Below are 23,836 nucleotides of genomic sequence, written 5' to 3' on the forward strand. Positions count from 1 at the left end.
ATATCTGGCTCTATACGCATACAAGCCCCAGAAGGCTGATGAGCTTGAACTTAGGAAAGGGGAGATGTACCGGGTGACAGAGAAGTGTCAGGACGGATGGTTCAAGGGCACCTCACTGAGAACCGCTGCCTCCGGTGTCTTCCCAGGAAACTATGTCACCCCCGTGTCCAGGTCAGTGAGCTCAGGCTTTGGCATGAAGAGGGTGGAGGGTATCGTGGAGATACAGCTTCTGCAGCATCCAGATAAAGTAGCTGTCATATTAGTGGTGGTGATGAAGCTTGAAGGATAGCTCCTTCTCTTTTTGCACTGAAGCCAATGAAACCTTTGAAATCAATGAAAACATTTATGGCATTTATATATGCAGTTTTAAACAGCTGTTTTTTCAAACCTTTGCTTTACTTATCATTCAGTTCACTTGTTTTTGTCATGAAGCCAACACAATCAGTCTAAGGCCCCTAATTTTCTCCTCACAGGCAGTGGTAACATTGCTGTAATTTGTACACTGTAATTTACATTGTAATTTTTGGTGGATATTTCCTGGCTCCAACTGAACCCAAATACAGATCAGGCGGAGAAGTGCAATTTTGGTACTTGTTATGGCATGTAATTGCACGTGTGTTTCCGTGTATTCAGAGTGCCTCTTGTCACAAAGGCACGCCCCAAAAAGCAATTTTTTGGGCTTCAGTTGGCGGAGGTGCAATCTGCGGATACTTCGTGCTGATAATGTATTCTTTCCGCTTTAGCCTCTACGCCACACTGTGCCCTGCTTTGTCAGGACTCTGCTTTCACCTCTGGCCACCAAAACTACCAAAATCATTTGGTCACAACAGCGAATCCACCAGAGGCATATTCTGAGAAGTGCTTATCAGGAAGTGACTGTACACTGCTGTGAACACTGTCCTTTACAACAGAAAACAAAACCACTTTGAATAGAATGGAAATCAGGTGAAAATCAGTTCAAACCAATCAATCTCTTTTGGAAATTTTAGATTTGTATGTACAAATCTTTTTCTAAGATGAGTCTTAAAATCTGATTTAACTCTAAGTAGGAAAGCAGATTTTAAGAGACCTTACAAAACCTGAGATATTTCAAATTTGATTTAAAGACGCAGTCAGTTGATACTGGCTGTCTTTTTAATGTTAGGCTACCACATACTCTGTGCAGATTATCATCACCATCATTATCATCATCATCATCATCATCATCATCATCGTTACTTTTGGCATTCTACACAGTGTTACTCATAATTCCTCAAATCAAATAAATAAAAAAAATGAGTGTGCTGAAATCATATTTGGCGATTTAATTACCCTCATTATTCCTGTATGCGTGAAAACATTTGCAGTTGCTGTTCATCTAATCTGTATTCTGCTCTGTGATGCGGTCAGAGAAAATGAGAGAGGGGAAGGAAATGAGAAGCAAGGGAGAATTAGAATAATAGAAAAGGGAAAGAAAACAAAGGCAGAAGGAAGGGTGAGAAATATGATGAGAAGATGAAGAGAAAGAAATGGTACTGTAGGAGAGACAGAGAACATGTGAGAAAGAAACTGAGCAGAGAGGAGGGACTGAATGGGATGGAGAAAGAAAAAGGTGAAGTAGGTAGAACAATGTACAGGAAGATGAGAGGAAAATGAAATAGAAGGTAGTTGAAAGAGAAAGTGACAGAGTGAAGAGGAGGGAGAAGGAGAAAGAAGAAAAAGAAAATCAATAGATGAAACGGCTTCAAAAACAGCAGGTGTCCCTCTCCAGTGGATATGAATGACTGCTTCACATTCTGCAGTTATGCAATCTGAGAGAGGGAGAGAGAGAGAGAGAAAGGCAGGATAGGCGAGTAATCAAATGAGAGGCAATTTGTTATTTTTACGCAAGCATACCCTCTCCCTCCTTCCTTCCCTCCCTCCTTCCTTCTCCCCCCTCTTTTGTCTGCAGTGCAGCTCAGAAATTTCTCAATATGATAATGAGAGGCTGCCAAAGATGCACATACACACACACACACACACACACACACACACACACACTGTAGAGTTACACCAATACAGGAGGCCAAATAGGCATGTCATTTTTTTAAATGCAGTTGGAATATTTATATATTTGTTGTGGAATTTATTATGATAGTTGATACCAACATAAAATTTGATCAGATTCCACATAAGACTTCATGAATGCATTTGGATTATTGTTATCCTGGATGTATTTGAAAATTTGTTACGCATCATAATGGAGTAAATGCAGAAAGTATGCAGCTTTGGTGCAAAGGATGATTGTCTGCTCTTAAAAAATTGTATGAAATCTCAAAAGTTACTGACACAACTCACACAATCAGCAGTTCAAATGAAAGCATGTGTGCCTTGTCCGTGGAGAACCTCAAATCAAAGAATGTGTGAAGAACTTCGCTGTTTCCATTTGTGGACACACATACACAGAAAGCCATAACTCTGTATGTGTGTGACGGGAAGTCAATGAGAGCCATAAGAATGTGAATTCCACCAAGTCAATAAGGTTCAGCTCACTGTTCTGCCATTCAGCACTCTGCAGACAGAAACATGAGCAGCCTGCAGCTCCATATATGTTACAGAAAGACACCATGTCGTGCTGATCCACCGGCCAGATAATAGCAGTGAAATCACTCACATTGACAGAGGATAATAGTACCGTTTGCAGCTCCTGCTCTGCCATTATAGACTGAATACTGGCTATTAACATTTTATACTAAACAAGACGAGAGTAGAAGACAATACAACCATGCTAACAGGTCTGTTAGGCTGTACTTAGGCACAGCGTTGCTTTGAGCTGAATGCTAACTTTAGCGTGCTAACATGACGACAACATGTTATAAGCAAGTATAACGGTGACCATGTTTAAGCATATTTTTTGCTTGTTAGCATGCTAATATTTGCTAATTAGCACTAAAAACAAAGTGGGAATTTGCAACCAAAAGTTTTAGACAAATTCTAAATTTAACCTGATGATGGCGTGAGATGAAATGTCAGGGATCACCAAAGTTATTACAGTTCCAAAACCACAAATATCAACCTCATGGTGGCGCTAGAGGAAAAGTCAGGTGCTCACCAAACTCATTGTGATGCATCATCTTGGCACCATGGATATCTGTTCCACATTTCATGGCAATCCATTTAATAGTAGTTGAGATATTTCTGTCTGGATCAAAGTGGTGGACAGACAGACAGATATTGCCATGTATAGGGCCCCACTGCTAGCGTGGCTAAACTAGCATTTATTGATCAGATTAACATTCAGTGACAACCCACTCTCTCCCCTCTCTCCTCTGCAGGGCTCCATTTGGAGTTGGTGCTTCTCGGGGCTCGTGTTTGTCCAGTCCAGTTGGTGGAGGAGGTGGAGGGGGGAGTAAAATCTCCGACCCTTCGTCCCCGGGGTCCTCGGGACCCTCTTCATCCCGTCCCTCCACCCCACTGGTAAACTCAGTCAACTCTGTTAACAGTGTCAGTCCCGCCTCCTCGCCGCAAACTGCTGCCGCCCAGCTGAAGAACTGCCTGCGCTCTAGTCAGCATACGGTTAACCAGGCACGCACCTCAATGCAGCTGGGTAAGCAGAAACAAATGCAACTGTAGAAATACTCATAATATATATAGCTTTTAATCATGAAGCATTTTTATATCTGTATAGTTACACTGGGTTCATTAAACATTCAGAAGCATGTGTTTTCAGTTTTGTTGCCCTTTAACAGTTGATTGATCTATCCCAATCACATGTTTACTGATTATTATGAGCTATCATACTGGCACAGACCCCACCACCATTTTAAGTAAAGGATTCATAATTCTCTTGACCAAGAAAGAGAGAAATGTGAATCTCTCTACACAATAAAGTATTTAATCACATGGAGATGTATCTTTTTTTTTCAACTTCATGCTCTGCAATATTGCCTCTTGCGCTAAAAGAGCAGAGTCCAGATCAGTGGGGACCTTGCAGCATTTTAGTCCTTTAGTCTCTGATTACGGAATAATAGAATATTGATCACTCATTAATTCAAGCAGCCTCTACACCATGTAAATATTTGCAGGCATGTGCTCTCAGCAGCCTCTTTAACAGCATTGACAAAACTGGAGGTTAGTCATGTTTAAACCAAAGCAAACCCCCAAAATAGATCTACAAAAGGTTTGATGAACACCCAAATGAATGAGAAGGATGAGATCCAGTTAGTGGCATTCACATACAGCACATGGCCAAAAGTTTGTGAACATTTGAACTCATTCCAAAATCATGATTAATGTGCTGCTATAACAGGAGCCACTCCTCTGGTAAGATTCTGTAACCTGTCTCCATGAATTTGCTCCCGTTCAGCCACAGGAGCATCAGTGAGGTTAGCCAATGATGTTGGGCAATAAAACTTGGCTTGCAGTAGGCGTTCCAGTTTGTCTTAAAGGTGTTGGATTGGAGAGGGCTCTGTGCATTCCAGGAACTGGGAAACCATTTATTTATGGCTTGGTACATGGCTGTTTCATTCTGAAACAATAAAGAGTTTGCCACAAAGTTAGAAGTGGACAATTAACTAAAATATCATTGTGTGCTGTAGCAGTAATATTTCCCTTAACTGGAACAAAGGGGCCAAGTCCAAATCATGAAAAACAGCCCCAGCCCAAACTACACTAAAGTATGTGGACATATATTTGTGTCCATAAATTGTATGTATAAATGTCAATATATTGTATCCTCTCCAATTCACGTAACCGCCTGATTTATTTATTTCAGGCATTTTCACCTTTTTAAGATAGGAGAGACAGTACAGAGGTGATAGGAAATGAGGAGAGAGAGATGAGGAATGACATGCAACTGGAACCGGCAGGGACATTGCAATTATATTGTCAGCGTCTTCAACCCCTTAAGGGCCCCAGGTCGGCCCTAACCTGCCTGTCCTTTGACTGAACGTGCAAAGTACATCCACACTGAAAGATTCCTGGGGACTGGTGTATTTTGGGGTAAATTAAATGCTTCAACATATATGAGAGGATGTCTGTATCTGCAAAATGTTCACTGCCAGTGTTTTTCCACTAGTTAGTCACACAGACATTTCTCCCATGACAATTAGAGGATGGTTCAGGTGCAGATTAAATTGAGACAAAACTGTGGTCCAAGTAAAATGGTCTTTCCAGACTGACTACAAGTATGAGAATAGATAGTGAACCCACTATGATACTGTTACTGGAAGTAAACCTCATCCACATTCTTACCTCTCTCTACACTACATGAACTAGGGCTGCACGATTATGGCCAAAATGATAATCACGATTATTTTGATCTATATTGAGATCACGATTATTCATTTATTTTAGGAACAACAATTTCTATTGCACTTTCAAATAAAACATTTTAAAAATTAAATAAACAGGCAACTATTTTCAAGTCCATGGTGTGCTGGATTTCTGCATGTACAAATCTTTGCAACAAAAGAAGACTGTTCCTTTATTTTACCTGGAGTCCACTGAGTCCGGCTACTGCCACGCCACGGTTTTGTCCCGTCCTCTGCACAGCGTTAACTTCCACTGGCAGCGTCTCAGACTCATTTCAGGAGGCAAGCACATTGTTGGCTTGTTGTTTTTTGTTGGCTTTTGTCCTTGTTGTGCTTCTACCTATGGCTTCTGCTCTGCTTACCAGCAACAGTTCTCTGTGACCCCATTTTGTTCGGTTGTCTGCATGGCTCTCCCACAGGGAGCATTTCAGAATCATTTCTGCCTGATTTTGCATGAGATGTTGATTTGGTAATCAGTGCTTGCTTTTGTTCGTCTTCTATGATTAAGCAGGATATGTAGAGAAATGGTTCTTTTTGTCTGTTTTAACTGTGTTTTTTGTTGATTTATGATCGGGAGTATGTACTCATAGGCAGTATATTAGTGGACGAAGCCACTCCGCTGATTTGAATGGAGAGGAGTGAAACCAGGTTTGGACCAATAAAATACTACTAAAGGGCTACTTCCTGTTGGCACCAGCGTCTACTGCACATGATCACGCAGCATATCCGTGGTTTAATGACGTAGAACAACGGCAGAAACGCCGTAATTCTGGTAGCTGCGTAGCTGCACCAACAAAAAGTTTCATGGCTCAGTGTGTTTGTCTGACTAGGATTGTCACTGATTAATCAGCCCATCTCCGAGGCTTACCTGTGAAACACCAATGCAGCGTCACTGATGGCCGAATATTTTTTTTAGATTGCTGAGAGTTTATAATCTAAGCAATACGGTTACATCTCTCATGTGTGACGGGGTGTCACAGGGTTTTGACGTCATTTTTGGGCCTACATGGATCCCTCCATGCAGGCTTTGGTCGGCTTCACTGTCCGATCTCTTGCTTACCCTTGACTAGAAGGGCCGCGACCAGCTCTGGCAGCCATGGCGCGGCAGACACATGGAACTCGTGGACTGTCTACTCTGGACTGTAGCAGCAGGAGGGTGCGCGTGCAGCCAAATCTCCCCTTGGCTGTAAGTTTAGGAAGCGCTTGATTTGATATGCAGGAGACTTTTCCATGAGCGGAGCACGCATTTTAAACGGTGATATCACCGTTTATCGTGTTCATTTAATTGTGGGAAGCTAAAATCGTAATCGCGATCAATATCAATTAATTGTGCAGCCCTAATATGAACCCACCGAATCATCACTAAACATAAGCCACTACTGCAGAATTGTTACAAGAACACACTGTAACTCACAGAATAATTTGGCACAGTTGCAGTGTTACAACATGCCCTCAAACATGTAAACTGTGCACATGCAGTATGCACCCAACTCAAAGACATTGCTAAGAGCTCTGATCACGCTGTGGTACTGTTTGTGCCTGTCGTGCACACGCTCACGCACAATTCTCACCAACACACACAGACCTGAGTCTGTACAAGGTCTAGATCATATCAGCCTTGTTCTCCACTCAGAGTCTATTCATCTCTCCAGCACCCCTTTCTCTCTTCCTCTTTGTATTTTTTCCGTCTCGCTCAAAGAAAATAATGGCGAAGGTTTCTTTTGGGAGGCAGAAGAGTACACACTGCCAGAACACTTCCAAGAATAACACACACCGACACAGACATGTGCTCTCTCCCACGTACACACACAGGCTCACAAACACACAGCTGAATGACATCACTGTGCTTTTTGTTTTATGGAGGCGTAATGACAGAGCTTCATGCCTCTCTCTGTCTACCTCCTTCCTTTTTCTCCCTGTTTTTCTCTCCCTCTTTTCCTCCCTCTGTCTCTCTTTCTCTCTCTCTCTCTCACTCTCACTCCGTCTCTCTCACACACACACACACACAAACAGACACACATCTGGTCTCCATTACAAAATAAAGTATGTGCATAGTTCTGGCATTTAGTGGTTTTATCACATGACCCATGCGCCTCTATGGATTTCTGCTTGAGTACTGCAGTGTAGAAGAGCAGGTGGCTAGCAACTGTGTGTGTGTGTGTGTGTGTGTGTGTGTGTGTGTGTGTGTGTGCAAAGTGTTCGTGTGTTTATGTGGGTGTACTTTTATCCGAATGAGCACCAAATGTCCTCATACAAATTCAAAGGCTGAGAAAAGTGCTCCAAACTTAGGTTATCGCAGCCAGTTTTTAGTTCTACAAGGGGTTTGTTCAGAATTAGGGCCTTGAGTTATAGCTTATTATTCACAGTTTCTTTGAAGCTTTCTATTTTTTTCACATTTTGAGTAAGTTAGTTTGAATTTTGGACCGCATCCTCTCAGATTAGCCTGTTCTCCCCGTGTTTATGGGTTTTAGTCAGAAGATGTGCAAGTGAGGTGTCCTCAAGACCCCACACAGTAATTTGTAAATAATTGCGTTCATCTACTATATCTTTCTGATAGGGTGGCCATCTCTCTGGAGTGTTTCTTCAGCAGCCTTTACCACTGTTCTGCTTAAGCCTTTAAGACTTAAGCAGAACACTGTGTCAAGTAATTACATTTTGAATTACCCAGTATATCAAAATAGACATTACAGTAATCTAAAGTTGCCACAAAACAATCTAGTAGTGTGTCTATATTTTACAGGTACCAGGGAGTGTCTGTCTTTGAAAGCAAGTGGACCAGACAGACCTACATACCAGAGACACAGATTATTTTGATACCAATTCTCTCCCCAACAAATAAGGAAGAAGATCTCTGAGTCAGACTCCCAAAATATTGGCGTGTTCCCTCACAGAACTAGTGATGACTGATGGCTCTCACAATTGTACTAACACATGTGTCTGTTTTAGTCCACAGTCCTCCTGCTGGAAGCCCAGAGCGTCCCACAGTGGCCATCTCCCCGCTGCGTCCTCAGAGTTCCTCCCCTTCACGCTGCCCCGGCCAATCGGGTCGTCCTCTCTCCATGGTGTCTCCAGGACCCAGCTTAGGACCCTCACCCCTCTCTTCCCCCGCCTCGCGGCCCCTCCTCCCCCTCTCCTCCCCTCTCTCCTGTCTCACGCCTCCTAACGTGTCAGCGGTGCTCCTCAACGGGGAGCCAGTCAGTCCCCTCCAGCCGCCATTGCCGGGCCCCTCCCACACCCAGGGTGCCATCACGCCCAAAGCAGAGAAGGTGAGCCTCATCCTCACCACCACAGAAACACATTTTAGCTGCAAGTCAGATATCATTGCCATGTTTTAAGACAACATTCAACAGTCATACTGTGAAAGGGCCACTGTGGAAATAGATACTGATCCTGATGTCTTCAAATAACTTATTTTTTCTGATCAACATTCAAAACGTATTGATGAACCACTATATAAGACAAAGAAAAACAACTAAGGAGCTGGAACGTTTGGCGTGTTTTCCACATATGTAGACTTCACTGGGCGGCCCAGCTGTATTAACGGCCGACCAGGTATATTTTGCAACCTGTTTCAGCATTTTGCAGAGAAAACAGAGAGAGGTGTTATCTGGTATTACGTTACAAGAGGCGGACACGGTGGATATTTTACAAGCACAGACCAGATAAAGCAACAGTGAACAGTGAACATACCAGTGCAGATGTCATTCAGTACTTGGTTTTGATGGGCTATGTCATTAACAAGACGCCTCCGCATGCGGAGCACCTGCTGCTGTAACAGCAGACTCGCGGGTGGAAAAATCCAAAAGACAAGTTCTGTGTCTTTTCAGCTTTTTATTAAAGGTACTGAACAAAACAGACACACACAGGGAGAGAGAAACAGAAAGAGGCGGGGCAAGCCGGTGTGTTTTCAGTAAGAGACCAGAGGTGTAGGTGTGTGTGTGCGTGTGTGTGGGGAAAAAGAAACTGAAGGGAAAGGGATCAGATTCAAGTAGTGAGTAAACACAAAAATAAAGTGGAGAATGAAGTACAATTTAAATGGTGAAATAAGAAACAATGGTGCCTGAAAATGTTAAAGGTTTCAGTCATCCTGTAAATAAAACTCACCTTAGATACTGTAATTGCCTTTAACACCATGTCAGGATGCAGGTTTCCCGTGGCTCTGTGAATGTGAAATCTATTGTGTGTGTGTGTGTGTGTGTGTGTGTGATGGGCCAGTAGTCCTCTCCTACCTCAGTTAGTGTCATTAACCCAGGCAGCTGGCACAAATGCTGAATGCCATCCTATATGTTGCGAGATCTGCAGTGTTAAAGCTGTGGATGTTAAGCCGGGCTGCACTGACAGTGAAAGATGGCACAGAAAGCTTGCATCTGTCTCAGCTCCATTTGTTTCACTGTTGGCTCCACTGTCTGGGACAGCTAATCTATGGCGAGCTGACAAACAGCTCATTGACTATGGAACAGCATGCAGCAGCCTTGTTTACATCGTTACACTCAAAGATGGCTTGAACTCTTATTTTTTCAGAGATTATAATTCATGCTGAATATATTGCATAAAATTTGGAACATGGTAGTTAAAGTGCTGTATCATTTGTTAAAAATAAACCGTTTATGTTATCCTTTTGTGTCATTCTGATATTAAAGAGCTAGCATCCTAGAAAATAAAAATGCCTTAGAAATCATTCTAGTTTGTTTTGGAATGATCTTTCTCAGCTATCTATAAATCTGAAGTGACAATTTGCCTTACCCAGCCAAAAAGAGCTGCTACTCTACCCAAAACAATCTCTCCATACGGATTTTGCTCTAGCATCCAGATATGATCTAAATGCTGTTTTAGAAGCTTTTACGCCCTTATAAGATTAAAAAAATAATGGAGAAAAACTAGAAAATTAGTTTTTGGGCAGGATTATTATTAGCACAAAATAATCAATCATTGTCACTCTCAGTCCCAAAAATACTATATCATAATAATATCCTGTAATAAACTGTTCAACCTAACCCTCATTCACAGTACTGCGATGAGGCCGTGTTGAGTCAGTCTTTGCTACAGAGGAAATGATGAAGCAGTTATAATAACTGTCTGGACGTTGGGATAATTTGTGTTTGACACACTGTCTAGAGCACAGCCAGCGTTAAAGACACATATCACGTTGGACATTGAGATGTGTTTGTACACCATTTCCAAGAAGTCTGCGCACTAGCAGGGAAGCTGCCAACGAAATGAAATGCAGGAGTTTGGCCATTCTTCGAAATGGCTGAAATATGAAGCCAACTCAAAGTGCCAAAATCTGCAATTCCTCGAATGGCCACTTGAGGCTGGCATCAAAAGCAAGTCAGTATCCAAAGATCCCGATGTTAAAATGCCCTGCTTAAAAGAAGTAAACATCTTTACAGCCTGGTACAAAGAAGCGGTTTTTGGTCTCAGCTTATTCCCTCTTCATGACAACCAACTTTATGGGGTGAATTTTATGTTACCTGTTTACCTGCCAGGGCCCATTCATTTCTGCTTGCAGTTTTAATTTAATTTAAGAATACATTGGGCGATTCCATGTGTAATACATCTAAGATAGTCCTTCATTAATCAGTTTAACAATATATATTATTAGTAATAAAAATAACTTTATTTGTATAGCAGAATAGATCAGAACAAAAATATAAAATATTATGACAACTTCCATTTAGCCATTTAGAGTGTTACTTTATAACTTTATCACTTTCTTCCAGTTCTTTCTATCTGGACACACATGGATATACACTGCAGCTTGACTTGTTGGTGGAGACGAAAAACTTTGGGGTGGTAATTGTAGTTTTTAAATGTTTTTTTCTTTCACATAATTTACCCTAAAAGCATTTTAAGAGTGAGCGTGGGCAAGTAATTGGCTTGGTGGGTGGACAGAAACTGGTGTTCAGAGCATCATTCCTCTCAACCCTGAGAAATCTTAACACCCTTGCATCTACTCGGTTCAAAACCTGCATTTATCAATGGACTCATCATTGGCACAGGAATCTTCACTGGTGCGATTGTTTTTTAATAAAACTTGTGTTTGGAATGGAAAAAAACTTTACACACAAGCATACATACTGTTTATTTACATACCAGTATGTAAAAGGAATTGAGAAGAAGAAAGTAAACACTACAGGTTCAGTTCAGTTCAGCATCCTGCCAGTGTGCCGCAGAGCAAGGTATTCCTCCAGTGCCTGAATGAAAGGTTAAGTTGTGAGTGTGTGCTTCCATCTGGCGGTTCACTTTGGAACAGCAGCAGCAGTTCGTCGACTCGTCCGTTTATACACCGACACACAGGCGGGCACACACACTCACAGGAGGCAGATTAAGCCTTTAAGCCTGCAGATGAAAGAAGAGAGGGAGTGATTATTCACTTTTTTTCTGTCGCTTTCAATCCCACCTCCCTCCTCCCATGTATTTCTACATCCCTGTGTTCTCTTTGTCCTTCCTGTTCTCTTCCTCTCTCTCCATCCTTCCTCTCCACCTTTACTCTCCTTCTTTCCTCCCTCCCCTCTACGTCTTGCCCTCTCCTCCTCCGTTCCTTTCCCCTTCTACTGTATATTCCACCATTTTCTCCCCATCTGTTCATCTTTTCCCTCTCCTACTTCTCCTCCTTCCCAAATTAAAATTCAAACAAGCTTTAGGTTAAACGTGTTGCCAAAGCAGTGGAACATTTTATGTGTGTATATTTCAGTACATTGCATCGTTAGATTTATGTAAAAGTGATTTATATTTGGGGGGGGGCTATACATTCCTACACCCTCTGGCGTGGTATTTAGGGAAATTCAGCTTTCTAAAACAATAGTGTTTGCAGTGCAAGAAGAAGGAATGCTGCTAATTTTCCATAGTGGGTCTGCTGAGTCAAAGTGTTTATACAGCCTCTCTTGCTTGGTAAGCATCTTTTTCTGTGGTGTCCCACCTCTATAGTAACACTGGTCATTAGGACTGTTAATTCTCCTTCCTTATGGCGGCTCAGGAGATTGAGTGGGTTCCCCGTTAACCGGAAGGTTGGCGGTTCAATCCCCAGCTCCTCCAGGCTCCATGTCAAAGTGTCCTTGGGCAAGATACTGAACCTTGAATTGTCCCTGGTGGCTGTTCCGTATGAATGAATGTGTGTGAATGTTAGTTTCTGTTTGAGCACTTAGGCTCAGTGTGTGAATGGTGAGTGTATAATTATTTGATTTTTTTTTTATGAAATGAAAATCTGTCAACGTTCCACAGTTCTTTTGCCCTATTTATTTACAGTTTAGATTATAACGTAGGCCCCAATTTCATTCAGAGACAACCAGTGTCTGAACTGTGAGTGTCTATGTTTGGCATTATTAGTTAACAAGATAATAAATAAGAAAGAAAGAACAGCACAGGCAGAGTTTGCTTCAAGCCTGTTCAGTAGCCAACAGTATGACGGAGCCATCCGCAAAGGCTTGCAAATTTGGTGTGACAGCTGGGCAGATCTACCACAAGGCTAGTTGGCAGCATCAGCTGGCAGTAGAAAAAAGTGATAAAAAAATAGATATATCTTAAAATATACTGAAAAGGTGTCATGATTATCCAGAGAAAGCTCTCCGTGTTTGTTTAAAAATGTTAATAGGATGTACAGTATTTAATACATCAAATGTACACTGTAGCACGTTTAATAATAATAATTAATAATAATAATAATTTGAACAAGTAATTCGAACTGGAGCAAAGGAGATGAGGGCCTCAAGTACTCTCATATGAAGACAGCACAGAGAGAAGTCCTTAACCAATAATGAATGATCAACTAAGACTGCAGAGAGGTTTCTTCCGAGGTCACAAGGTTTGCACTTATGAGCAGCCAGCTTTTGCTTTGCCTGCTCGCTACGTGTTAAGAGGCAGTGAGAAGATCCCAATGATTGTGTTGCAAAACTAAGTCATTAAAGTTTTCTGTTGCTGCTCATGGACTGTGGTTTATCATTTAGTTATGCAAGTTGCACAGAGAACATTCACACATATCACCACACTTTTCAAAGCATTGACAAGGTGCTCACCCTTTGTGCTTGACGCTTCACTGAAGTTGAAATGTGTTTTTTCACTATATTGTCTTCATACTCGCTTGGCTGTGTGATGGAGTGTGGTAAAACACTAAAAAGTCTGCATATGGTGTGGTGGCAGATGCTGAGAAATATTGATCATGTTTGTCATGTTTGCCGTAGTTTGGATGTCACTGAGCTACAGATTGCGTTTTAGAAGCATCTTCCTCTCTTTGCTGCTGTCATGACTCTCTTTTATCCTGACTTAAATATAAAATCACAAGGCAGTGTGTATTCTGAGATTTCCATGTTGGGTTTTTTTGCTTTCATGTTTGGAAGACAACAGTCCATCACAGCGATGCAAAGACAGTGTTTGATGGATAATGAATGTTAAAAAAAAAAAAACCTGATGCTTGATCCAGCAGCCCATGTATTAAGGAAACAGATGGCTGAGACAGAGCTGATATGGAGGCTTCATGCATCCACAAAAAAAGATGTAATTATGCTCAGGCATGCTCAGTATTGATCCACAATGTCATAGCTGAGAATTTAAAATCATGCCAAGCAGCAAAAGACACAAAAGTGGTTTTGTCCTCCTGGTGAGTTTGACTGAATGAACAGTATTGTACAGCCTTTCTATAATCAAACATAAATGGAAAAACATGACTCTGACTTTGTTCCATTAGAGAAACACTCTCTCTATAATCAATATAGTTTATTCCTAAGACCAGCACAGTAGATGTACCTGTATTCAGCTTGAAGGATCATTAGCTAACCCTTTTGTTTAGCTGCCTGTCTGCTTTAAAAAAAGGAAAAGCGACAGAGCAGGCGTTCATACTGTGAATATTCTCAATTTTTAAATCTAAAAGACACAAACTTAAAACCTTTTGGGTGGAATTCACAAATCTGGCAATGTTAGTAACAAACACTGTGATGATAGCACACTCATGTCTGTGCATTTACAGAGCATGTAAAAACTGGAAGAAAGGGGGAAACAGCTAACCAGGCTCACAAATGAACACGTCTTTGTTTAATGCGTACACAAACAGCGAAAGCAAATCTGGGTATAAAATGTTCAACTATTCATATATGTGGGACAAAATAGATCATTTCAAAATATGTAGAAGACATCTGTCCTCAGTATCCAACACATACAGCATCATAAAAAATGTAATGTCTCTGTCCTCAGGTAGGCGAGGAATTCCAGAGACTTTGTCCATATGAATATTGAGAGGAAAAGAGCTCACCTTTGCTGTCTGCCCTGAAACAAATGTGCTTTTATTACCACTTTTATTCTATGTGTCATATTTGTTTCATAAATGTGTTTTGTGATTATTGTGGAGGGAGGGTAATTGTGCCCTGTGGGAAACAAATATTCTAAATATAGGTTTGCACAGACAACACTGTCATTACCATCTTGTCACTTTTCAAAATAGGCCTTATGAAACCTATATTCCTGTGTTTCTCACCAGCATCTCTGTTTTTTGTCGTCTTGTTCCTCCTTGTCTCTTGTCCTCTTCCCTCACTCTCTCCGTCCTTAGAAGGAGAGGAAAGCAGGAGGCTTATTAAAGCTCTTGTCGGGGGCGGCAGCCAAGAAGAAACCTCGCTCACCTCCCTCCTCCCCGCCCACCCACGACCCCTCATTGGCCGACCCTGCCCACCATCCCCACCACCATCACCACCACGCCCGCTCAGGTTCCTGTCCGATGGCCTCACAGGGCCGAGCCGGCTCCTGTCCAATCGAGAGTGATATGGCGGGGGCCATGGGGATGGAGCCTCTGCACAGGAAGTCTGGTTCGCTGGACACAAACTTCCCCAAGTCTCCCCCGGCACCACGTGCCGGCAACGCTTTGATGGTCCTTCGGCCTGAACCCAAGCCCCTGTCCAGAGAGAGGTGGGCACGCGCACACGTCCACACAGACAGAAATTTTGACATTTAGAAATATTTGATTATTCAGACAAAGTGGTGGAATTTGGGTTTTTTTGTTTAGAAGAACAATGATTTTTAAAAAACATACAATTAACACATAATTCTTGATCTACTGTCATGTCTAACTAACTCAAGCTCTAGGATTCACTGTGAAGAAAAAAATAATTATCAAACTCAATAACATTAAAACCACAGGATAAATGGAAACAAAGTATGTAACTTCCGCTCACAAAGCTTATAAACTTAATCAGGGTGATTTTCACTTGGAAGCCTATAAGGCACCATCCATGTCCTTGTTGCTGGCACATCGTCTGGGGCTTTAAAATCTATACCCACCCTTAGTGCTGTCCAGCAACACTTAATGCTGCTGTGAATGATCAATAGATCATCTTTTCATCCCAGACTGATACAACCATACACAAACCAGCAGACCCTTCTGCTCTCATACAAACACACACACTTCATGCCCCCCAGAGAAGACTGGTTAAATCAGGAACACACTTAGAGACTGGAGGAGACATGAAGCATTAAGTGGTGTATCCTATTGGCAGCAATGTTTGTGTGTGAGAGAGAGAGAGAGAGAATCAGGGAGGGTAGAAATCTTGTCTTACCAATATTTTGGTAAATGTCAAACCCGTGGGACAGCCCTTACACCAAAACGCAGTCACAGTGGGTATAATAACAGATGATATACGCTTACTGGCTTTGAATAATTCCAGATACATGAATAACACAGCTGTGTTTAGGCCAAAAAACACATTGGTATTGTCATGCTTCACAAAGCAGCTTTTCATGCAAAGCCAAGTGGAAGCAGTCACATTCGGATTTCTTCAAATATGTGTTGCAGGAGTGACTGTTCAAGGGAAAATAACTGAGCGAGTAGCTGTCACACAGTCTGAAACTAGTTTTCAGTGAACTCAAACAGTGAACATTTTGTTGACAGATGACAGAAATGAATTAAAGATCAAGGGCTACAGCTGCCATTCTGCACCAACATTTAATCACACAGGTAGAAGATAATTTAGTAAAAGACACCAGGAGTCTGTATAGTGGAGGTATCTGCAGTAGGTCGGTGAACGCCACAATAATACACATGCTACACAGCTGTTTTTATAAATAACCTGCTATTACAAACATCAAATGCCTCAGGGGGTTGTCAAAAGGCATTCAGGGAAATGCAAGAAATTACTTAATGAGGTAAGCCAGGCAGGTTGAGGGAACATGTCACCACAAAATATACAGATGATTCCAAGAATCCTTTAATCTGCTGTGGTGTGGGGACAGAGTGGACTGAAATGCAACACTCAGGCAGAACAGGCTTTATTCAAGGGGAAAAGGGTTTGGGGGAGTGGAGGTGAGGGAGAGGCGGACGCCGGGGAAACACGGGCAAGGGGAACCGAGGTGACTGAGACAAGGGAGCTGGGGGCACTGAGGGCCGAGGAAGCTAGGAGAGGAGCCGGGACGACGCCGTGGGAGAGGTCCGATGGGAGAGGGCAGGGTGGCGAGCCCAGCTGACGGAACGGAGGATGGAGGTGCGTGGACTTGGAGGGGAGACAGATAGACAGGGTTAGACGCAGAGGGAACAAAGCACAGGGAAACAGAAATGGCGCAGAGTACTCAAGCGCTTGAGTGGCAAATTGGCACCGGGTAAGCAGCAACGACGATCAAGCAGGGGTGACTGGAGAACCGGGGTAGAAGTACTGTCAGAGATGCGGCTGATTGCTGGCAGGTGTGGCAGGCAGAGGAGATGGCTGACGAGGTGCAGGTGCGGGTCGTTGGCCGGGCTCAGGAGCGGAGGGAGAGAGGGAGGGAGAGCACACGCAGGGGAGGAGACACAGGGAGGCAGGCAGAGAACAGGATAAACAGAACATCAGGGGAAAACAGAATCACAAGCAAAAAAGGAGAAATAAACAGGACACTCACCATCAGCTGGGCTGCCACCACAACATAAATGGGTCCCTTAGATTCCCAGAGTAGATATTTCCCTACCTGTAATTCACAGTTTACCAAGAATAACATCTCAGAAGTGATAAAAGAATAAAAATAAAAAAACCTCTCCACTGACACCTGCACTGATGAAGTTCTTTCAGGTGGGCCGACCCAGCATGTTGCCCACAGCGGCGTGTGTGTGTGTTATAACTGCCTCTGTGTGTGACAGGTATCGTGTGGTGGTGCCCTACCCGCCCCAGAGCGAGGCGGAGATCGAGCTGCGGGAGGGGGACGTGGTGTTCGTCCATAAGAAGAGGGAAGACGGCTGGTACAAAGGCACCCTGCAGAGGACGGGGCAGACAGGCCTGTTTCCCAGCAGCTTCGTCGAGAGCTTCTGAACTGCAAAAGTGGACAAGAGAACTCACACTGTTCCTGTTTCTGAGTCACCAAACACACACACACAAGCTTCACAACCACAAACATACACAAAGGGTAGACCGACATGGGTATCACAGAATTACACTTTTGGATGAAGACAGACACCGACCTGCAAAAATGTTGCTTTAATAAGCTGCTTTCCCTAACAAGTAATATTTCAATGGAGATTTTTAGTTTCACATGATGAAAAAATAATTAATTTTTCCCCAGAAAAATCTGTCAACAAACACTGGAATATTAGGTATGAAAACATTTAAATTAAAATCTACTGAAACCCATATCGGTCCAACTAATTCGCACACATACGAACAGGAAAGCCAGCCCCGCCTTCGACCAGCCACACAGGAAGCAGGGCAGCTTTTCCCATCCTTCGCCCGGGGACAGCGCTGGGCCAGAGGGGCTTCATGAGACTCGTTGTCCGCGCACGTGATGTTGACTACTGAAGGCACACAGACTCAAAGAGCACAGAAAGACAAACCCTGCCTCCCAGTTCTCCTCCTTCACATCATCCACCAGCAAACACTAGCACAAGAAGCATTAGCTCTGCTTTCCACTGAGACCTCAGAACTTGAATTCGGGTGCTTTCATTGTTTGAAAAGTGAAGATCTGTCGCCAGGCGATGAGGGAAGTGTGTGAGCCGACACACAGGGATCACTGTAAGCACATCTCCGTGTCTAGTTTGTGACAACAAGCACATGTGTTTTTTATCGACCCAATATGTTAATAACAATGCATGTAGCATTATTACGTTTTATTTTTAAAATATGTTGAAATAGATGTTTGTGTTGTCCCAAACAAGTCATGCTGTGATGATCTGTCACAGGAGTTTTTATTTAAAAACAAAAGGTACAAAAAGCAAAATTAATTAGGCGATTCATTTTTCTATTTATATATCTTAATAAATTAAAAAAGACATTTTTTATTTAAACAAGTCCTTCATAGACCCTCCACAGCCTGTCTGATCTGATTAAACCAGCTTGCTGAATGTAGGAAATAACTTAAAGTTACGTCGTTTTTTGATCTTCTGTGTGGGATTATAGAGACAAAGAATGCAGTTGGTAATATTTGATACAACCTGCCACTATATCTACATTTACAGTATTTTACACTCCTTTATTATTTATTTGACAAAAGGGATTTCCCTTGCTGCTTGTCACAGCCTTCTGTTTTAAGAGCAAATGTTTTTTCTTCTTTAAGAAGGCACAAACTTCTTTGGTAGACAAAATAATAACAACATCTTATTTTTCATTCTGTCACAAAGATTGCTAACAGTAATTCCTCTTCCTCAGCCTTTTTTTGAGATACTGTTGAGTTTTTTGTCTGACTGCAGCAATATCGTGAAACCAAAAGCGTGCAGATCTGATGCTCGGGGAAGAATGTACAGCCGAGAAGGGGGGAAAGCACCTGAAGTCAGAAGGCAGGGACACAAGTTTTTCATCACACAACTGCCAACCTTTGACAACCGCTTCTCCTCTGCTCTTTAACGAGTATTTTTGTACGGCTTCAGTAAGTGCAAAGTCAGTCTGCTTCGTGAATCTCTGCGTCCTGAGTGTGGATCCAGGCTTGTGTAGTTTACATCCAGCCACAACCATCTACCTTTTTCCCCTTGTTTCTGGAGAAAGAAGCACAGCAAAACTCAGAGCTCGACTCGCTCACTGTGTCTGTGTGTGTGAGTGTGTATCTGGGTCTGACTTATGCTACCTCCGGGGACACATTTCAGACTAAAGACCAGTTGATAGGGGCAGCTTGTCCAATTGGGAAAAGGCTGATTTCCCGGCTAGTGGTCAAGGTTAGGGTTAGGCAAATAGGGGTTAGGGTTAGTCTCCAGGAAATGAATGTAAGTCAATATAACGTGTGTGTCTGTGTGTGTGCGTGTGTCAGAGAGTGAGAGGTCAGCAGGATTTTAATATGCCATGCATCACTGAAAGAACAAGTCAAAGGGCATGAATGGTCTTCCACACCTGCTGTTTTGGGCCAGAATGAAGCACAAACAACTACTGTCCATGTGCAACACAGGGGAGGCTCACTCATTGGCTGGGCACACAAATGTTTAATTGGGTTGTCACCAGCTGAGAGTCACAGGTTAGCCACAGGCAAGCCTCCTTGGTGAACTGCATTCATGTCTTATGGGAAAGTTAATAAACACAAAACTCTATATAGAAAATATTTCTTCAGAAAAAAATCTGCAGTAAATCAAAAAATTTCAAAAAACATCTTGAGGTTTTTTGTTGTGGTTGTTGTTTTGCATTGCAGTAGCTTCCCAGAGTCAACAAAACGCTGCAGCATCAGTTTAAAAACGTTTGTCATTTCTTATTCCCATGCAATGTGACTGCAGAATAAACAGCCAGATGTGAGACTTTGCAACAAGCTCTCTACGGACAGAAAACAAGCACAAGACAGATTTGTTACAAAGAATCAGACTCTAAATAGCTGTTTTCTCAAACTCCCCGCTTCACCCCAGATTAATACTAAAGTTGTTTTGTTTTAAAAACATTTTTCACATTCACCTTGACGTTGAAGTAGCGGTGACTTGTCATTGAGCAGACCAAAGCACAAGCAATTTATATTTGTGAAGTGCTTTCTTTTTCTCTCCCTCACCTTTAGATTGTGGGGGAGAAGAACTCGACCCAAATCCCTTAAACTGTGAATAAAAGTGAACATTATTTCAGAGATTCAGCATGGTCTGCAATCATCCTCTGGCTGTTGGCAGTGCAGTATGGGTAATCCTGTGAAACCAAAAACGGTCTGCAATTTAGATAAAGATTTCCTTCTTTTTTTTTCCCCCAGCATGTCACAGCTCAACTGGAGACTATAAGTCACATACTCACACACATTAGACTAGACATATATCACTTTTCAGTTGGAATCATGAATCTGTTGGTGTGATTCTTTACATATTTTGTGTTTAACTTTGTTATTCAGTCCTATTTAAATTGTACTAGACCATGATATTTGTGCAGCTTTTAATTTAATGTGTTTTAGTTTAGCCAAGTAAAACTGCCAGTTTATTTTCCATGAAAAGGCTGCGTCATTAATTTAGGCAGGTGATATTAGTTATTGGAAGCTTCAATCCAAAAATATCTGCACTGGCCTTCAAATCCTGTCAGTCAATCCCTGGTGCCTACAAATGCCATCACACACACACACACACACACACACCAAGTATTTCCATCAGGCATAAATCAGTCTTTGTCTCTTCCTTACCTTCTTATTGGTACGATGAGCCTGCTGTTTGTTTTTCTGTTCTGTTTGATTCAGTTGACAAAAACCAGCAGATCCCGAACAGCCCTGCACAATCCCTTGAGCGACAACTCCCTTATTGTGTTTATTACGCCGCTGTACGGAGGACTCTACAAAAGCACAAGTCCTCAGTTGTGTCTGAAGATCAACAGATGCCATTATTTTTTCTTATTATTTCTCATGAGCTTGATGTTGTTAGGAGGAGAAGAGTTTACAACAGTCAAAGCGTCAGGAGTAAAAACCACTGCACAGTGGTCACTTTACATAAAATATCTTGAATATCCTGGTTTCACAAACGCTTTTAATGCCGCTTGGGTTTTTTTTTGTTTGTTTGTTTTTTACAACAGGCAGGCTTGTCTTTTTTCACCTCAGCTTACGGGTTATAAATTCCACCTGGGAACTTGAGGTGACAGCTTGGAAAATGTGAACAAGTCATCAGCAGCTGTGGTAATTCCCATTGGACATGAACACAACATAAAACGCACTATCCAATTTTTCATTAAACTTGAAATCAAATCATTGTCCACTCCCTTGTTTTGTTCTTCCAGGAAGCCTGAGCCCTCGCCCTGCCATCTTGAATTAGATGTTGGCCATATTTGTTCCTATGGATACTTGTGTGTTTGAGTGTGTGTGTGTGTGTGTTGGGGGGGGGGGGCCTCTATGTAGCTCTTTCCATAAAAAAGGAACTTTTTGAAAAGGTTTGGTGCTGCGTGAACACTCATGCCTCATCAGGACTGAGTCGGGCTCAATGCAGCGGTACAGCAAGGGGAACAGGAAGAAGAAAAAAATAAAGTATATATATAATTCTATATTGTGCAGAATATTTATAGGCCCTTTGTGCCATTGAAGTCATGCTCTGCGCTGGCCATGCCCAGCGCTCTCTACCATGTGATCATTATACATCGTCTTGTACTGATGACCCGTGGCTGATTTGATTGTTTTTTCATGTCAAGTGCATTTTTCGCAATAAATGCCTTTGTTTTAAAACGGATTTTCAGTGTGGTTTTTTGGGTTGTTGATGCATCTGCCTGCAGCTTTATAATGGAGATAACACAGAACATAATAGGAAACAGTACACACTTATGTACTCTGATGCATAACAAACGCATTACCTGTATAGCCCATTAGGATTTTACAGCTGCCCTTCGGAGAACTCATCCTGAGAATCATATTATATCCTGTTCCAATTAGTATTATCTGCACTCACAATGTGCTCATTATGAGCTTATGAAGTCTTATGAGCAACACTCCAGGTACAGCTGTCTGACAGCCATCGTTAGTGATACAGACATGTTGGTAAAGGATGTTTAGAAGTAAAGCTGACACTCTCCTCTCCTGCCTTTTCCTCTCTCCCTCCATCTTCTCCTGTCCTCCCTCACCTCTACACCTCTTTCTCTCCCTCTGTTCTCTTGTGCTCTCAAGCCAACACTGGCATGGATGAGGTGTGTAATTGGTAATTTCAGAGCGTCGCCGGCACTCCCCTTAAATGACAACCTCATCTCTCCAGCAGCCGGGCCTGTCTCCAATGATCACCTCTATTTGCATTTAGAGTGACTAGCAAAAGGTGACAAGGGTGCGTGCGTGTGAGAGAGACAGCAATCTTGCATGTAAGCGCACACAGGAAAAACTTGACACTAACACACAAACTCAAGGCTTAAGGCCAGCAGGAGGAAGGCATCAACATTTTGATTCTTCAGATTTCTGCAGTGCAGAGATAGTGTTCACATCTGGCAGGAAAACTGGGAGAAATCACTTCCCACCCAAAGATACACACACACACACACACACACATATATATATATATATATATATATATATATATATATACACACACAACGTGCTGCAGGCTCCTGCAGGGAATCGATCAGCTTTTTTCTGCTTTACACCAGACCTCTCTGTCTACCTGTCTGTGTGCCAGCTCTGAGTCACATGAAGGGCAACACAGCCGGAGGGTTTCTGCAGGGAGAAAGACCTCTACCAGGTGATACAGCGCAGTCCCATTGTCTTTGTGTCAAATATTAGTGGGAAGATGTTAAGCTTCTGATGTCTCCTGAATCTTCCTCTAAAGCAAAAGGGAAGCTTGTGATCACCCTCTATGCTCTTAACTTCTGATAAAAGGGGAAGAAATTTCATTATAGTAGGTATTTCTTTTATAATGTATTACAGGGGTGGAGAAGGATTAAGTCAGGAGGTCTGTGGGTCTCAACCCATAACAACCTTCTCTTTCCAACACAGCCCCCCACATTATTACCTACAGTCATTTAACAGTGATAAACGCAACATGCTCCATATCTTAAGAGTTTTGGCATTTTTCAACAGCCTGCAGAACAATCTTTCATTGAGGATATGAGATCTCATACATCTTTAATAGAACAAATCCTGAAGCAATGCACTGCAGTCTGATGCATCCTCACGTCCAACAAGACACAAATGTGGAACAAATGACAGAACTGTTGTCCCTTTATAGATTTTCCCACCTTACATGTGCACATCCCTACATCAGTTTCTTTTCCTACTCTTTCCTTTTACATATGACCTCATTCTGATTATAGAGCCCAAATTGTTTTTCTCTTGAGAATATTGTCAGCAGACAACTCGTGTAAAATCTGCACTTATGTTAAATGTTTTGCAAACAGTGTATTTTTTTGTGATTGTGTTAATGTGTGTTACTGAGCTGTGCAGAGAAAAAATCACTGCATATTAAAGTTTGGTGGAAAAGACATTGAAAATTGGTTGAATGTAAGTTCATTTACTCAAGTACTGCACTTAAGTACAGTTTCAGGTTTCTTGGGATTAGCATCACAAAGAACTTGACATGGTCATCTCACATCTCCACGCTGGTGAAGAAAGCTCAGAAACAACCATATTCTTGAGGAAGCATAAGCCAAATTCCTGTGCCAAGTTCTTGTCAGTTTTTACACAGGAGCATTAGAAAGCATCCTGACTGGAAACATCACAAACTGGCATGGGATGTGCACGGCCCAGGACCGGAGGGCTCTGCTGCAGGTGATTAAAACAGCTCAGAAGATCAATGG

At 42.3% G+C, this 23,836-nt stretch overlaps 1 protein-coding gene across 3 annotated transcripts in view; it reads left to right on the forward strand.

The window, feature by feature from the left end:
- LOC119903947 (E3 ubiquitin-protein ligase SH3RF3-like) overlaps positions 1-21,792 on the forward strand; it is a 102,666-nt gene extending 80,874 nt beyond the window's left edge. The window contains exons 6-11 of one of the 3 annotated variants that reach the window (XR_005444633.1): positions 1-171; positions 3,294-3,565; positions 8,217-8,536; positions 14,806-15,158; positions 17,353-21,248; positions 21,350-21,792. Coding sequence is in view for 2 of the 3 variants with exons in the window: in XM_038720268.1 (XP_038576196.1) it covers positions 1-171; positions 3,294-3,565; positions 8,217-8,536; positions 14,806-15,158; positions 17,353-17,521 (1,285 nt within the window). In the remaining variant the exon portion in view is untranslated. Of the gene's footprint in view, positions 172-3,293; positions 3,566-8,216; positions 8,537-14,805; positions 15,159-17,352 lie in introns of all 3 variants that reach the window. The other 2 variants (XM_038720269.1, XM_038720268.1) reach the window with 2 other exon arrangements.
- The last annotated feature ends 2,044 nt before the right edge of the window (positions 21,793-23,836 follow it).

Source organism: Micropterus salmoides, unplaced genomic scaffold (assembly GCF_014851395.1).
Source record: "Micropterus salmoides isolate LMB-PRFRI ecotype aquatic unplaced genomic scaffold, ASM1485139v1 Ms_hic_scaffold_15, whole genome shotgun sequence".
Lineage (NCBI taxonomy): Eukaryota > Metazoa > Chordata > Actinopteri > Centrarchiformes > Centrarchidae > Micropterus > Micropterus salmoides.